At 40.3% G+C, this 16,095-nt stretch overlaps 2 protein-coding genes and 1 long non-coding RNA gene across 9 annotated transcripts; 1 reads left to right on the top strand and 2 right to left on the bottom strand.

The window, feature by feature from the left end:
* Positions 1-1,216: 1,216 nt before the first annotated feature.
* On the bottom strand, positions 1,217-5,621 carry LOC112287866 (adenine nucleotide transporter BT1, chloroplastic/mitochondrial). Of its 5 annotated transcripts, none has more exons than XM_073536612.2 (7): positions 5,507-5,621; positions 4,484-4,535; positions 3,881-4,206; positions 2,929-3,099; positions 2,459-2,665; positions 2,088-2,264; positions 1,217-1,863 (listed from the first exon to the last, which is right to left on the bottom strand). In XM_073536612.2, the coding sequence occupies exons 3-7, from the start codon at positions 4,154-4,156 to the stop codon at positions 1,339-1,341; spliced, it is 1,356 nt and encodes a 451-aa protein (XP_073392713.1). In that variant the 5' UTR covers positions 4,157-4,206; positions 4,484-4,535; positions 5,507-5,621; the 3' UTR covers positions 1,217-1,338. The 5 variants fall into 5 exon arrangements, with proteins under 5 accessions (XP_073392713.1, XP_024387192.1, XP_024387191.1 ...); XM_024531424.3 differs by lacking the exon at positions 4,484-4,535 and adding an exon at positions 4,362-4,483; XM_024531423.3 differs by lacking the exon at positions 4,484-4,535.
* Positions 5,622-6,491: 870 nt separating this feature from the next.
* On the bottom strand, positions 6,492-13,556 carry LOC112287953 (serine/threonine-protein kinase STN8, chloroplastic). 3 transcript variants are annotated; one of them, XM_024531619.3, is made up of 18 exons: positions 12,861-13,184; positions 12,684-12,721; positions 12,238-12,334; positions 11,688-11,806; positions 11,290-11,375; positions 10,996-11,111; positions 10,710-10,790; positions 10,384-10,488; positions 10,003-10,108; positions 9,791-9,903; positions 9,438-9,596; positions 9,202-9,267; positions 8,793-8,895; positions 8,540-8,611; positions 8,068-8,387; positions 7,733-7,845; positions 7,303-7,582; positions 6,492-7,068 (listed from the first exon to the last, which is right to left on the bottom strand). In XM_024531619.3, exons 1-18 carry the CDS (start codon positions 13,044-13,046, stop codon positions 6,946-6,948), a joined length of 2,283 nt encoding a protein of 760 aa, XP_024387387.1. In that variant the 5' UTR covers positions 13,047-13,184; the 3' UTR covers positions 6,492-6,945. The 3 variants fall into 3 exon arrangements, with proteins under 3 accessions (XP_024387387.1, XP_024387388.1, XP_024387389.1); XM_024531620.3 differs by having other exon boundaries at positions 9,214-9,267; positions 12,861-13,183; XM_024531621.3 differs by lacking the exons at positions 12,684-12,721; positions 12,861-13,184 and adding an exon at positions 13,421-13,556.
* LOC112287954 (uncharacterized) lies at positions 13,192-14,735 on the top strand. Its single transcript, XR_002971448.3, has 3 exons — positions 13,192-13,368; positions 13,556-13,621; positions 14,391-14,735. It is a non-coding gene; the product is annotated as an uncharacterized LOC112287954 (long non-coding RNA).
* Positions 14,736-16,095: the final 1,360 nt, after the last annotated feature.

The raw sequence follows: 16,095 nt of genomic DNA, 5'->3' as shown, positions 1-16,095 counted from the left end.
GTTTACTTCAAAGGTTTTTAGAAATGTAATGTTGTATGTTTGATTTTTAATTTTGATATTTGATTGTTTTAACAATAAAATAAAAATTAACATTACATACATCTAAAAATGTTGGCAAATTCAAATTGGTTCAAATTTAAAGTATCTTTAGAATGTTCTGTACTCAATGGAACAAGATAATAAATTAACGGAACCACTAGGTGGACACCTCCCATGTCACGCACCCTTACATATACATAGTAAATCTCTTCTTTAAACTATAAAGTATTAGGGTAATGTTTTAGTAAAATATTCCATAAATAAAAATAGTACACTTTTTTAAGTGAATGAAAGAGTTATACAAAATGTATTAAAAAAAGTTATAAAATGTAATCAACAAAAACTAAAAGATATAAAAAAAAAAGGAGAAAAAGAAGAAGAAAGAAACCATAACATAATTCACCAGTTTTATCATAAATCTTTAACAAAGACAAATTTCTTTAAAATTATATCACTCAAAATAGTGGGTGTATTATGTTTTTATTTCAAAAAAAAATTATATTTTAATTTGATGATATATATAACAAAGTTTGATGGATATGAAATTTGGTAGTGTATTTGACTAAGTTTTGATGGATATCTTACTGCAAAGTTTTTATTTCATTTGTAGACAAAAACACACAAATAAATAAATAAATAAATAAAATACAAAGAAATGAATTTTTTCTTCCTTTGTCACCTCCCCAAATACCAAATGATTTTGAGTGTAAAAGAGCAACTATATCTTTCTCAGCGAAATTGACTTATTACTTTCTTTTTTTGTGTTCTGGCTCAACTCATCCAACTTTAGAAATTGTGATTTCAACATAAAATATGAAAAATGGCACAAATACAACATCCTAATGCAATGATCTAAGAAAGTCTTTGGACTCAAACTATGTAATATGCACAAAAGAAGAAAATTCATCGTAATAAGAGCCATATAACATACAACATGTTACTTCATAACCTTATCATGAAATGCATTCTGTTTAGTGTTCACTCATATCACATCCATCAAACTTAGTTAATTAAATAATAACCTAAGCAAACTATTATCTGTGCTGCACAGAAAATGTGCTGTTATCACGGTCCATGCGAGTTGTTTGAGTTTTGTTGAGTCATTTGAAGTTCTTAGAACTACTAAATGGTAAAAATGAGCAGGTAATCAAGGATTGACCAATCAGACTGGACAATGTAAATCAATACCATAACTGGTTAATAATATACACTATTATACATTGAAGACTACTCCTGAGTAGCTCATGTTAGGGTGCATCAGCAAAGCCTGGATTGAGAAATGGACTTGTCTGATGGTTGTCACTCATCGGGAGATCCTTTCGCCTCATCTCGACGCTCCTCGTTGACAGCAATGAAAGCTCGTTTTGCTAACTCATAAACAGCAAATGAGATAGCTGTCATGGGCACTATCTCGAGGTATTCTATTGGTAGACCACGATAAAGGCCTCCAATGCCTTCGTTTTCGATGATACCGTTCAAAGCTTGAATGACATTTGTATACTGAAGATTCCTGCCAACATGCACAGCTTCCTTGGGCAACGCGCTGAAGCTGATCTCCTTTTGAGCTATTTGTAGAGGATAAGTCAGTGTTGTGCTTACAGCAGAAGCTACTGCGCCAATTGTCAGGGAAGCCCAATTGTCAAGTTCTTTCTTACCCTTCTCTTTCAGATACTTGTCCTTGAGGGTTTCGTAAGTATAGAAGCTGGCAGCTGCAGTTGGCACCATCTTAATGAGGGCTGGAGTTATTCCCCGCATCAGCTCACGAAAACCTTCAGTTTTATAGACTTGAGCGAAAGCTGGGAAAAAGCCTGAGTATGCTCCACTCTGCCAAAGTTGTAACAGAGGATCCACGCCTCAGTTAAAATCCTTGACATCTGATATTTGAGCTGCCAGGCAGCATTACGCACTTGTGAAGGGTATGAATTGCAATCTTATACCTAGCACCAGAGACAAAAGTTTATCGTGTTTTTTACAATTTTTTTTCTTTTTCTGTTGCACATTTCAAGATGAAGCATTCCAAGACAAAGACACGTATGGAATTGACTTACATTCAAAACTATACGGTCATTGACAGCTTTAAAAGGATAGAGTAATATTGTTGATGTGAACCCAGCTGCAGCGCCCGCTAATGTGGCAAGGGGGATACCACGAGGCAAAGGTAACACTTTAGGATCTTTCATGTCTTTCTTCTTTTCGGTTCTCTTCACTGCTTCGTAAGTTGCGAACTGCATTCAAAATAAAGCGTGCATCACTTCTTAGAGCAACATCTTACCTACAACCATCAATACTTCTACACTGCGGAAATCAATAATATTTCCATGAGGACTTTGTTGTTAATCACGAAAACAGAATCAACAAGTTCAAAAAGTGGTGGCGATAGCTTCAAATTTTGAACTTCCACATCACCATAGACCCATACCTGGATGCCTTTGTCAAGTGAATTACGAATAATGCTAATGCTGAAGCTTCCTTTCGTTAAAATATCAGCTCCTTCCTCTTCTGCCACTTTCTTAATAACTTGGCCAACTGAGCGGCCTCCATGACCGCCAAGAACACGCATCTTAACGATGTCAAGCGGAGTAACCAGGGTTCCAGCTACCCCGCCAGCTACAACTCCACATATTAACTGCACAGTTACGAATCCGAGTTGTCAAAAAGAACTAAAAGAAATATACACTAGCATGTTAAGATTGGTATCGATTCGTTACTCCATAAAATAACATTTAGTAGAACCACTGCCAGAGTAGAAGGGCGAAAACGAGACTTAATGAGATAATGATGATTTTTGAACATTACAAAATCAAGTGAAACTCATGAAACTCAGAACCTCTTTGAAAATCAGTAACTGCCTTGGTTGAAGTCAAAATTTCGGAAAAGTTGAAGACAGACCTGCTTGAGCACCAAGCTCCGAACTGGCCCCAAAAAAGGAAGGTTTGCCTGTGGAACGGGCACCCGATGATCTTTAGCATATTCCTCAGTCTTTCCTCCGAAATCCTCTGCCTTCTCTAAAACTCTGTCAGCTTGATCCAGCACCTGGTCCTCAGTTTCCTTAATTTCTCGCTGCGTTGACCAACCCAGGACGTTAAGAGTCAGTACACAATTCTCTTGACATATTCCGAAGATCATGCATCTATGATGTTCTGACCCTAGAATGAAGACTTACCGTTATTAAGTCTTTAAAATACGAACCATCCACATATCTTCTTCAAAGTGAGATTGCAGATTCAATGACAATTTGAAGTCAGTGTAGAGCATCTCTGCAAGAAAAATCTCCCTTGCCATTCCTTTTTCTTGCAGAGATGCTCTACGCTGACTATTCCAGCAGGAAATCATGTTTTCGCAAATTTCGTAAAATCCCAGACTTCTACGATTAGATATACCAATCCTATAGCATCAGCTGTTAGATTCCCCTCTCAGGGACCGCACAGAGGTTGGATGGTACTGTTTTCCCTTCCAGACAGCCTTGGTATGGTCCTTATATTAAACTCATACGCATCGAATTCTGAAAGACAGCAAGTCCATGTATCGGAAATGAAATTTCTTTGGGATATTCAAGTTGCTAAAGCAACGCGTCAGCTTGTGGTTTCGCAGCCTTAATGTGGCGTATAATAAAATTTTACCCGAATGTCTTATCTTTCGGGGACCCAAGCACAGTCGGGATCCAGCAATACAAGGTCTTACCACACCGGGGCAAAAGAATAACTTGTAGTACCAACAGTGAGATACGAACGAAACAACCTCGCCCATATGAATTGGTCACCGCACAATGTATCATAAAATCTACAAATTCAATACTCTTCTCAAACAGCCCAGATTATTGATCTGTATTCTTGATGTTTACCTGAGGATCTGCAAGACCTCCAGTGAGGCTAGCGAAGCCAAGAGCGCCTCCTTTGTTAACACTGCTACCCGTACCACTGCCAAAAATATCATTCGTCCCGCTTGCCTTGTTTCTGCTTCTCAACCGCATACTGTTAGGCCTTACCAAGCTTACGCGCGCTTCTTGCAGCCGTTCATCAATCCATTGGAATCCATCTGCCGAAACCAAGCCTCTCTCCGGAGCCCACCTTGTGAGCAGGTAATGGTTGCGAAGAGAATCAGTAGGTGTATCCGCCATTGTGACCACAAATTTAACTGATTATGCAGCTTATCACCAATGTCTTGAATCTGTCACACACGATCCCATAGAAGTGGGAAATAAGAACGAAAAAAAAAAAAAAAAAAAAAAAAAGTCCAAGTTTCGAAGCATCAAAGTCATGCTTTTCGTACTTTGAAACTACCGTATTATCCTGTGTAATAATTATCAAACAAACAAAACTTACGCCCTCCAAATTATTTGGAAGATATAACTCGCTCTCTACAATCTTTCCGGAGGAAAAAGTTTTCGTCTATTGACGGTTCAAAGTTATAAACTCTAAACACCACTCCTCTGGTTCGTTATCACCTGAGCAAATTATTTTCAGGACCACGACAAGGAGACCAATAAGTAGCTTGCACTGCACAAAGCGGAAAGAAAATAGCAACTCTCCAATCAGGCATAGGTATCAAGACTTATATTACTTAGTGTCCAACGAAACCCCAACCCAATGACCCACAAGTAATAATCAAGAAACAATCCAGATGTATGAGAAGCACAATCCTTGATGCCTATTCCTAGTGTAATACACGATGTACAGCAGTAAGGTCACATTGATTTTGGACTGTATTATTGCTCAGACGAATAACGAAGAGGACTTCAACGCTACAACGAACAGCGGTTACACGAGAACAGGAGAGGGATCGAGGAGACAGCGCCAGCATCGTACTTCCGAACCTTTTACAAACAACATTCCACACCTGTTCAAAAAGCAACACCCCTGCTAATCTATCCGCTGTCCGGCAGAGGACAAATACCCAGTTGATCAGAGGCGCTACCCAACTGCGAAGAATCGAACTTCTTCATGAAGAAAACATTCAAAATGTTCTAGCGCCTTAAAAAAAAATTCTCACATCCAAGCCACGGTAGCTATCCACATTATCAAAACTCAAGTGCGAGTGCAGCTTCGTGGTTGAATTTCTCACAAGCCATGGAAGTTGGTGAGGCAAACGACCAGCAACTAATGTACATAAGAACCATTGAGATCAGCTCACAGCTCGTGATCTAAACAACGCTTCTCTCCCCTCTTCTACAGCATTGCGACTGACACGTGACGAAACCCAAGAAAATCCAACTTTAACAACAGAAACACTAATTGTAAAAAAAATCACATATGTATACACATCTCATGTAATCCTTACCTCAAAAAAACTCCAAACTTACAACGACTCCTAAGACATTATCTTCACAAAACTCAATAATCAGAAGAAGAAAAAGAACAGAAAGGGGGAGGCAAAATAAATAAAAATAAAATTTAAAATCAAGAACAAGATTGAGAAGAGCAACAACAATCCCGCATTACGTGCCAATCATTCAAAGCAGCCCACATACCATTAACTAGAAACTGGATTCTCTCAGGTCCATACTCAGGGGGAGCTCCATGACGTGCCTGCTTATGAATTGGGTCGGGCGCGACCTTGCTCCCACAACGATCGACGATCAATCCAGCAGAAGCTGCAGTGATCCCAGGCGTTGGGGGCCTCTTTGAACTGCGCCTGGACATCTGGACCTCCGGCGCTGCCACTTGGTAGGAATCCATTTGGCGTACGCGAAGGCGTGATCCGCCAGATGATGAGGTATGGAGCGGCGTCGGAAAAGTGCACCGGAGCTTTTCACATCGAGCCATCCTGCAAATCCGCAACAAGCCAACTTGTGGATTTGAATGGTCCGGAAAGCATCTGTTCCTGGCGTCGACGATAAGGCAGTTGACGTAACGGACGAAACGCTCTGGTACTGTGGGGCATGAGGGATGGGAGCCCTTAGAACCTTAATTCTAGCTGTAAAGGTCTCCGTGGGAACGATGATGTGTCATCATTTTGAACACGGAGAACCCTGATTTGTGTTGCGAACCTGTAATAATTGTTGAATGCAGGTCATTGACTGAGGTGTGGAACTTAATTTTGAAGAATACTCATGCATTGTGATCCATGGAAAAGTGCTTTACACATGTCAAGTTTTAAATGTCATGGTTTTTGGAGGAAAACATCTGCTTGTGTATCACATTGGGTTTGAGTGAAAATGTGCAAAACAAGAGTTTGACGACGGAATAATTTGACTGACCGTTCGTTAAGTTGTAGTTTCATACTCATTTACACCACTTTAAAAGAATGATGTGTTACTAAATGAAACAGAAATAAAATTAGTTTTATTCAATAACTTATGAACGGAGGTTTTATATGTTCACATATGTATTTCAAAACATTAAAATTTAACATTCAATTGTAGAAATCTAATTTCATAAAAGATTGTTAACGTTATAGAAACAACTAACAGAGATAACACAAAAACAGTCACTACAAGTAGCATTATAATTCAATTTACTGTAAACAAGCCAGTTTACTCAAATTTTGAATTACATCCATATTAGTATGGTAAATGGAGGCAATTTAGTGATCCTATATTCAGCTTCAGCATATGTGCTAGGAAACTCCAAACAACAAACAAATGATATAAAATTTGCTCCCTCTGATTTGAAGCAGTACACTGGTTTTTGCGATACGCTGTAACTCCAGAACTAAGACAACCTCTTACTCTGGGCTTGTTCAAGACACCGCACAGATCATGCCAAATGGCACCCAGTAATACATCAAGATGATTATGATTTGCAGCATTGTACATTGAGGAACGTGGATCAATTGATTTGTTGACGTTACCATATGGCTCGTCCGCTGAACACACTCGTTTGGGCGTTCACAATATTCCCAGTGTGATTTGGATGCCAATTTGGTTTTGTTGCTGACGCCATGCACCGACTCGTTATGCAAAAGTCTTCAACTAATGTACTCAGAAAAAGGTTTTCCTACATTGGCACCATTGGTGGACAATGGCACATCAGCTGCTTCACTTGGAGATGCAAGGGAAATTCCAGATGGTGTAATAAGCAACTTTTTCATCTGAACAATCAAATCACAAATCAGCAGAGTTGTTGAAAAGTAGAATCCAAGTCACATAGGTAGAAAACTACTGTAAAATACAATATTTCTAGAATTGAAGAGCCTGAATACTAGAAAATAAGTTTCCTAATGATGAAATACAAATCAGGCATGGCTATCAGTTGATTCAAAGAAATAACTTTTCATTACTTACACAAAGATATTCAGTTAGTAGGGGAAGGACAATGCACTAACCCTAGCCAGTCTCTCTTGCTGTTCTGCAGAGAACTCTTGTTCTCGCTGTATAGAAGACTCCAACGAGGCTAGGCTAGCCTCCATGGCTAACACAGCTTCTGAAAGCCCGGTCTTGAAACGTAATGGACCATGCTGTTGGCCCGTGGAAGGCAGCTTCGTCTGATTGTACACTGGAGGATCAGGGCGGACAACATTAATCAGTGTTGATTCCTCTGCTTCTAATCTAGATTGCATATCCATTTCTCTTCTGCTTGCAAGTTCATGCTCTTTCAATCGTGGCCTGTAAAATATAAATGGAGCATCATCAGATTAATGAAGATCAAAATAAGAAATGAGGGTAGAAGAAGAAAAACAAGAAAAGTGTGTCTCCTTCTATTTTCAACGACAAAACCAAACATTAAAGAGGCTTGACAGAGAAATCTTGACTTACTTGATAAAGAGGAAGAAAACTAAACACGCCGATCCACTTAGACCCACGCTATTGGCCACAGATCGACCCAATTCATAAGAAATATGCGTTGAGCTTTTCAGCGTTGCCAGGGTCTACGAGTCGTATGTGAACAAATCAGCATATGCAGGTGCGATTAACATGTGATAAAATGTTTGACAGTACTTAAAAGAAACTCTAAGCCACTCGACAAGACGTACAAAACACAATTTCATTGAAGCAACATAAGAAACCTTAGGTCATAGAAAAAAGGTGCTGAACATCTGTTAGCCAATTTGAATAAGAAAACGAACCAAATCAAAAAGCCTTCAACTTACCACCCAGCCTATTGTTAAAACGAAAGCACTTGTGGCAGCTGTAGGCAGGGCTGCTCCAAGAGCAATTATTACACGCTTCGGGTTGATATTCCCTGATGCTTCTCGCAAATTTGTGAGTTGCTTAACTGCTGCTTCCTTCGCTGATTCTCCAGAGAAGACAGGACGTAGCAACTGACTCAAAGATGGCAGAGAAGGAAGAGATGGAAGTAAAGTGATGTCAGGTGCAAGACTGGCTATATTAATTCGCCGTGGTAAAAAGGTGCCACGGATGAAGCGATGACGCAAAGCAGCTGCAGCTGAAGGACGACTGCTGCGAAGACCTGTAGCCAAAGCGAGGAAACTTGTGTTGGATCTTAACTTGATGGTCGCTAGCAAAAAACATTCAAACTCAAGCCTCCATACGCAAGCTTATGTGACCGTAAGGAAATAAGTATGAGGCAATTAAACAAGAGAATGTAACAATATGACGTACTTGGCCAGATGAAGAACGCCTTGTCATGCCTAGGTTGAAGCATAGCCTTTGCGAGCTCCCACCCAGCACCGTCTAAGAAATAAAAAAAGGACTAGATTGGTTACAAAGATCACCATGAATAAAAGCTTATCAAGAAACATAAAATTACTGAAACTTGCAACCCATATGACCCAAGTAAAATTATTTGAAGGAGAAATCAAACCAATGCACAATGCCGAAAGAGCATTCCCAAGCAAGACCTCAAAAGACTCACCATCAGCGTCTAGTACCGCAAATTCCTCGCTACTAATACTGCATCTTTTTCTCCACACATCCAAGTCGTAGCCGTCCCGCTTAAATTGAGTACTGAAAGTTTTCTATAAGGTAGAAAATTGAACGAGCACATATAATTATGGTGCGGATTGAATGCTATCACAACAAGCTACTTTGCTCTTACAATTTTCAGATGGCTGCGGAAAGTAGTGAACAAGAGACACTAGGAGTTCAATACACACTATTACATACACAGATGTTACTAATACATGGACGAAATTATGCTCTAGATTGATTTCCTTCGCTAACAGTTATTTTGCTGTAGTCAGTAGAGCAAGGAAGGCCTCGCATACGACATTCACCGTTAAAACCGCACTGGTACAAGAGGAACAATAGGTCAAAAGTATTACAAGATATATTACCAATCCCACATCCTGGCGTAGCTGCTTTACACATAGCTGCATCAGAATAAGACCCTGCATAAATGACTCTTTTCTTTCAGCATCTGAATGACAAGTAATCAACATCATTCCACGCAATTCCGACACAGAAGCAAAATTAAGATTTGCAGTTATTCCGGATGTTCCAGAAAGAACTACTTTCATGTGCGAAATGGTCATAATTCAAAAAATTACACGGTACTTACAGCAGAATAGAGGTCAAATCGGTCTGGAGTGTTGAGGAACCAGACAAGGGGAGAGATCATAGAACACAAGGGGTCTGGAGGCAAAGTAGGAGTGGAAGTAGGCATCACATAATGCTCGGGAGCGGCGTATGTTGGGTCAATGACAGTCTCAAATGGATCCTGAGACATGCAGCAAAGAAAAGATTTAGATAGTTACGATGATACTGAACAAAATTTCGATTGAATATGTGAAAATTATGCCATGAAGTGGTTGGAGAAGGATCAGTACTTTCCACCTTTACCTATGGTTTTGCAACTTCTCTGAAAAAATAGGCTCAGAAACCAAAACTTACAGTGGGTTAGCAAAGCCTTACATAATTGAATCCTGATCTGATATCAACGCAAGCACCCAGATCAATAAGCTTGAAGAAGCCAGAATCTTCAGATAGGACCAGATTTAGAGGTTTCAAGTCCCGATGAACAACTCCTGCATTAAAAAACCGTCAATCTTTCTTTTTCCAACATGCGATTGGTGAACTATCAACCACGTTCCAGGCAGAATGCGGACACAAGGATCTAAGCTTGCCTGATCGATGCAAGTCACGCAGGTTAGTGAGAATTTGCTGCATAATTTTCCGAACAACAAGAGCATTCTGCTTGTTCAGAGCTGCTCTAGAAGCAGTGTTCTTCACCTGTTAAGAATGTAACCAAAACAAAGTAACCTCCATGTAAGAACCTCGAAGACACCAAGATACATGCCAAAAAAACGTTGCTAGCAACAGTTACAAGTTCATAATGACTAATTTTCTACTGCCGTTTTCAAGATCACACTGAAAGATAATAACAATTAACAAAACTTTTCACTCTAACAAGAGGTTGTACAGGACTACCCGCAATTTTTATTTATATAGAAGTTAGAACCAATACAAGACAAAGAAAGAACGTAATAGAAGAGTAGAAACCTCACCTTTTGACCAAGAACGGCTTCGGCAATGTTCTCTGGAAAGTTCTTCTGCTTCATGTAGTGGTCCAGCGACCAATGCCCTTGATATTTCCAAACTAACCAAACTCCCTGCAAAATGAAACAAACTAGCATCTAAGACAGAGGAGACGAACCTATCGATTACATTTACTGACTTGTGTCATCACAAAAACCAACAACCTCTTTATAGCCCATCACAATCGCAAGGTATTGTCTTTCTGAATTATCTTCCAAGCAAATCAAAACATACAACGAGACTCACTATCACAGGAATGACTACAGCAAATTATTTAAAACGTTGGAAATCAAACCTCCGTCAGCTTGCCCCGAGCTTGAGAGCTAGAAACATTCACGGTGCCCAGAAAATCGGCGATAGCTTCCGGTGATGTTCTCTGATCACACCAAGTCCCCAGAAATAACATTTTAATCAATCAGTTCCTTGGGTGCAGAAAGCAGATTTTTTTCTTTTTCAGAATGAAATTGTTAAATCGAAGAAAGAAAATTATATAGTCTATCATTATGAATTACTACAACAACTGCTCATTATTTCTGGTCTTGTCTCTGCATGGTAAAAACGCATGGACCACAGAAAAAAACCTGCAGACGTTGATTCATGTGTATCTCCGCGTTGAGCATTTGATTTGCACCCGCTACCCTAGCCTTATTCTTTTTCAATACCACGTGCAGTGGCTGCTTCCCTGGTCTCTTCCCTCCTGAAATGAAAATATAATCGTTGCGACTTAGGGTACAAGTCAGGAATCCCATCAAGTGATCAAATTACCCAAACAGGAGATCTATCATACCATTAGTTACTAATCACTAAAACCTCAAAATCAGATAGATCCCGTTCTAATTAGGCAAGTCTATTGGAAATGAAATTGCCACACGTACCTTTGTGTATGAAGCCCTCATAGGCGATTCCAAATGACCCCTCACCCATCAGACGTCCAATTTTAACTTCATGCGCACGAAAAGTACTGCCAATGTACATGTGACAGGTAACATAAAAATGTTTAGAGCAAATTTGGTTCACATGTGCGGATTCCACAAGCACAATTGATGTCTGCGATTGTCAATAATGTGCGAAGAGCAAAGACGCCATATTATTTAAGCAACAACTGATACACAGTTTAACAGTAATTTGCGATCAATACATCCAGATCACTTCACAGAAATTGACATTCTTACGTCTTATCCAAAAAAATCACATAAATGCCTCGCGTGGAATGTTATTTCTACAAGAAGGCTAACCCCGGAAGATAAGCAAGACTGTCGTACAAAAAGCTTACAGAGAACGATTCACATCAGCACGATCTCGCACAAAATCTAGAAGACCTGCGATTGGGCCAGGAGTTGCTGTTAAGTACAGCAACGCAGCAGGAAGAGCAACGGCCAAGTATCCCACAGCCTGGATAGAAACATGCAGGATATTTATCAACAGCTTGAACCTTTTGACTGCATTCATTATTTTGCATTTAATCTCAACATTGAACAAAGCTGGTCCTCTATGTTGCTGAGTATCAATCAACTTATTCGATGTCAACGCCTACTTGTAACTCACAAATGATTAGTGAAAATACTAGTTTACAATACAATAATAGGATCAAAACCCAATGCAGAAAGACTAGTATTACTATGTATATTAATTATTCAAAGCATCAACGCAAAGAACTTAATAATGCCATGAGACTATTCCAATATCTGAACACAAGTTCAGCTATGATCGCAGGAAGAGCTCACTGCCGATTAAATCATTCATCATGTAGTCGTATCCAATTCAAACACACATATGGGATCACAGAGCCGACATGAAAACTGGACACTGTTAGAAACACTTACATTTTCGTCATCAGGAAGATGAACGCCTAGTTTTGCATAGTTGACAAAAACATCGTTATATAATTTAGTCATAGATTGATAGGCTTCAGGTCCTAACCTGCATGAAAATCGCAAACACCACTGAACCACATCTTTCCTGATCGGAAAATACTGTAGAATGCTACCGATCCAGCATCTAAGGTAATTCATCAATGCAAAATTAACCAGCGAAATCCGTAGATGAAAGACTATCAAACAATGAATATGCTACTCTGTACCACCTGCAACTTCAACCCCCGCCTTCAAAAAATTGAAATCCCTGCAGTCATCGTTAACAATCCTCCCTAAAAATGTCGCCCGACTCAACTCCTACACCGTTTCAAGGACAAATCAAACCATCAAGCAAGAACATCGCCAGCAAAAATCGCAGCCAACTCCCATTACATGAAACATGTCTAATTTATTACCCGCTCTGCAGCGCCTCGGAGAACCCTGCCACAGAAATCTGTGCCACGCATCGCCCCGGGTCAATGGAACCCAACCGCGATGGCAAAATTCTATACGTCAACTGCGAATCACGCCGAATCAAGCAGGGACGAAACAAAGACGATCGCAAAGACACAGTGGAGGGGGAGGGAAATGACAAAGAGGCCGCCATAACCGTCATGCCCGATTCCTGCAGCGGCGCCACTCTCCTTCTCCTGTGATCCTCCAACCCTTTGACTATGGCGATCCTCCGATCCTAACTTCAACTCCCTACTGAAAATTTCGAAGCAACATTGGCGCTGCTGGCGAATCTCAGTGTCATTTTCTTCCGTATCGAAGATCATATTACTATCAATTCATGTTTTACAGGACAACATGTACATTCAAGCAACTTGCAACCCAAAGTGAATGTCCACTTGCAAAAAACACTTTATGGAGCGGTCGGCGGCAATACACCAAATAAGGGACATTTTGTAGATGTGAGTCTACAGAATGAATCCGAATGGGATCTCCTGGGGTTCTTCTACTTTAACTGCCAGGTCTACCTCGGCGTAAGATTTGCAAACACCCACATGAAGGTAATTTAACACTCACAGAGGGACTTTAAGCGGAGGCTCAAGTTTTCAACGCCTCAAAAAAGCGGGGAAAACTTGTCGAAACGCGATCGTGAGTGCCGTGTTTTTCCGACTCTAGCAACTACAGATTGCAAGCTCCTCACCTCGGGTGTCGCAATTCTCTTCTTTGCAGGGCTACCGTGGTTACTTCTGTTGCTTCGGCGCTTGTGCTGCGATATTTAGTTGCGACATGATCTGCAACGTCTTAAGAGACACTAATCGATCTTACTTTCACGCAGATTGGTGGTCTCTGATGAGAGTGCAAGAGGGAGAGTGCGAAACGCGCTGAGGATGACGCTTGCTAGGTTAGTCAATCCTTGGTGTGGTATGGAGGTTTTTGACGATTTTTCGTTTTCTCAATGTTTGTGTTATTTGATGTGATTCTTACCTCCCATGTATTGTCAAAATTTCTAAGTTTTATTTTGATGGATTCATGTTTGATCCAGTGGAAGTAGGCAGATTTTTTATTTTCGTTGGTTGAGTTGATGCATTTTTCGAGTTCAGTCTGAGTATTTGTCAATTCTTGGTTCCAGTATAGCGTCCTTATTTACATTGTAGATGTTTTGTGGGTCATTTTAACTGTAGATCTCAAGTTGAAGATCTTGGTTTAGCTGTAATCAATTGACGTCCGGTTTCGAAATTTTTGGTTTTCAAAACGAGGTTTTAAGTCTCTTTTTATTTGCTTCTCTTCCCCCGACAAATAGTTTGGGTTGATGGGATGAGTTCTTGATATCAGTTTGCCGAGAGTGGTTCACGATGGAGTTGTTTGTGTGCACTGTCTACTCTCGTACACTTAAATTTTAGATGGATTGATACATTGGACACTTGCAACACAAGTGAGAATCTGCACTGAAAGGATCTGCTGTGTAATTACACATCTTCCCGATTATCTATGAATTCAATACAGGATAGAACGAACTAGGATACACTTCACACTGTAAGCTTCGGAACCTATTACAGGTTTCAACACGGCTGGCGTATATGAACTAACATTCTCCTTTTTGAACGGCTTCTAACGTCATGGGTTTTGATGTGTTTGCATCAGTTTAAACTAACGTTACATGTGCTTTGCAGCTCAAGCAAGCGTACCAGGAGGTGGAGCATCGTTATCAAGCAGAGATCTTGGGAGTAATAACCACCGCCATGCAGGTTTCGGTATTTATGAAGCATTTTGAAGCTTAGGGAACGGTGAGTACGGTAACCTGTGTGCATAACCTGAAATCAGGCCAACATGCAAGTGTAAGATGCTGTCAGTGCATGAAAATATGCTTCACGTTCCTTCGCATCAGTCACAAATGTGACTTCAAATTCGAAGTTGAGAGGATCTACGCTTGAGTAGATGTTGGGGATTGGTGGAATGCCTGTTACTATATCTTAAAGCTCAGTAAAACGGCATCCCAAGTTGGTTAAATACTTACATTTTGAAGGGTCATAGAAAAGTTGGATGTGTCTATTTGGATGTTGTCTTATGTTATGCTGAAATGGGCGGATAACTGTGAAGCTCTCGGTACATGCACCTCCAAGACGGGTGAAACTGAAGTTGATGAAAAGAATTGCTGCTGAGCTTAGTTGTGCTTATATTTAATGATTAGCTGTTAGTATAAACGGAATATCCATGCGAGCTCCCTGACATTCCTGATCAATTTCTTATGCAACGATTGTGTAGTTAATTGTCTCTCTCTCCCTCTTTCTTCTAAATAGATCATTCAGTGTGCAGGGTGGATCCAGTTATTTCCTTGGAGCGAATGTGATGCCGCTTCCTGAATTCGCTTTCTCATAATCCGTTGTGGCCTCCGCTGCCTTCTGACTTGTTTGGATAGTCTTTGCCTAGATCTTTATTTGAGGACCAGCAGAAATACCAAGTCCCACTTAAGAACGTCCCTTCACCTACGAAGTATGAGCCTCTTTCACCTTAAGTCAATCACGTTCGAAAGGTGGACACGGTTAATCAGGTGTCACGTGTTTCAAAGGGCACACTTATTCAATTGTGAAATCTAATACTTCGAGAGATATGTACGTCTCGACGAAGGATTAGATCTCACGTTTAAATAAGTGCGCCCTTTGGTGATCTACGATTAGTGGTGATTTTGTCTACTGAGCATCTGAGTAACCCATAAGTCAGAACTCGATTACTTTAGGTTTGAATGGTGATGGCGATGATGATGACGACGACGACGACGACGACGATGAGAATCTTAGTGTGCAAGTAAATTTCATTCCATTACAGATGACCAAACGAGGAATTCGATACCAGCACTGGCAAGGCCCAGTGATGGCGATACCGCATGTAAGATTTGCGAAGCAATTGAGAATTGACCCTATGTTTGTAACTACACCTCCGATAGAAAAACATATGGCTTTGAGTGGGGTCCTATAGATTTGTCCAATTTTATGCTTCCATTGATAAAGACACTCTTCATTACATTACTTACGAGTCTGGTGATCAAAACAGTTCGACCGATTCTGAGACATCTAGCGGAGTAGAAGTCCAACCATTACGTAATCAAATTTTTGCTATGATTTTCAAATCTTCAAACTTCGATCCATGAAGGGTATCCATTTTTATGACGAAGGATTACTTGCGGAAGTCAGTGAGCCTTCGCGTCTCAGGAGTTTCTCGAAACCAGCACAGTCTGATGATGAAGATGAGAAGGATGCTTCACCACTGGTGATTAAACCGAGACTTGCCTTGTAAACTTGCCAAACCAGACTTTGGCTGTTCGTTAGACACAGCAATACTTATTCTCGTTATCCAGTACTGAAAGGATTTCAATAGAAT

This window comes from Physcomitrium patens, chromosome 10, assembly GCF_059467195.1.
Source record: "Physcomitrium patens ecotype Gransden chromosome 10, ASM5946719v1, whole genome shotgun sequence".
Lineage (NCBI taxonomy): Eukaryota > Viridiplantae > Streptophyta > Bryopsida > Funariales > Funariaceae > Physcomitrium > Physcomitrium patens.
This window is presented reverse-complemented; position numbering and strand designations above follow the sequence as displayed.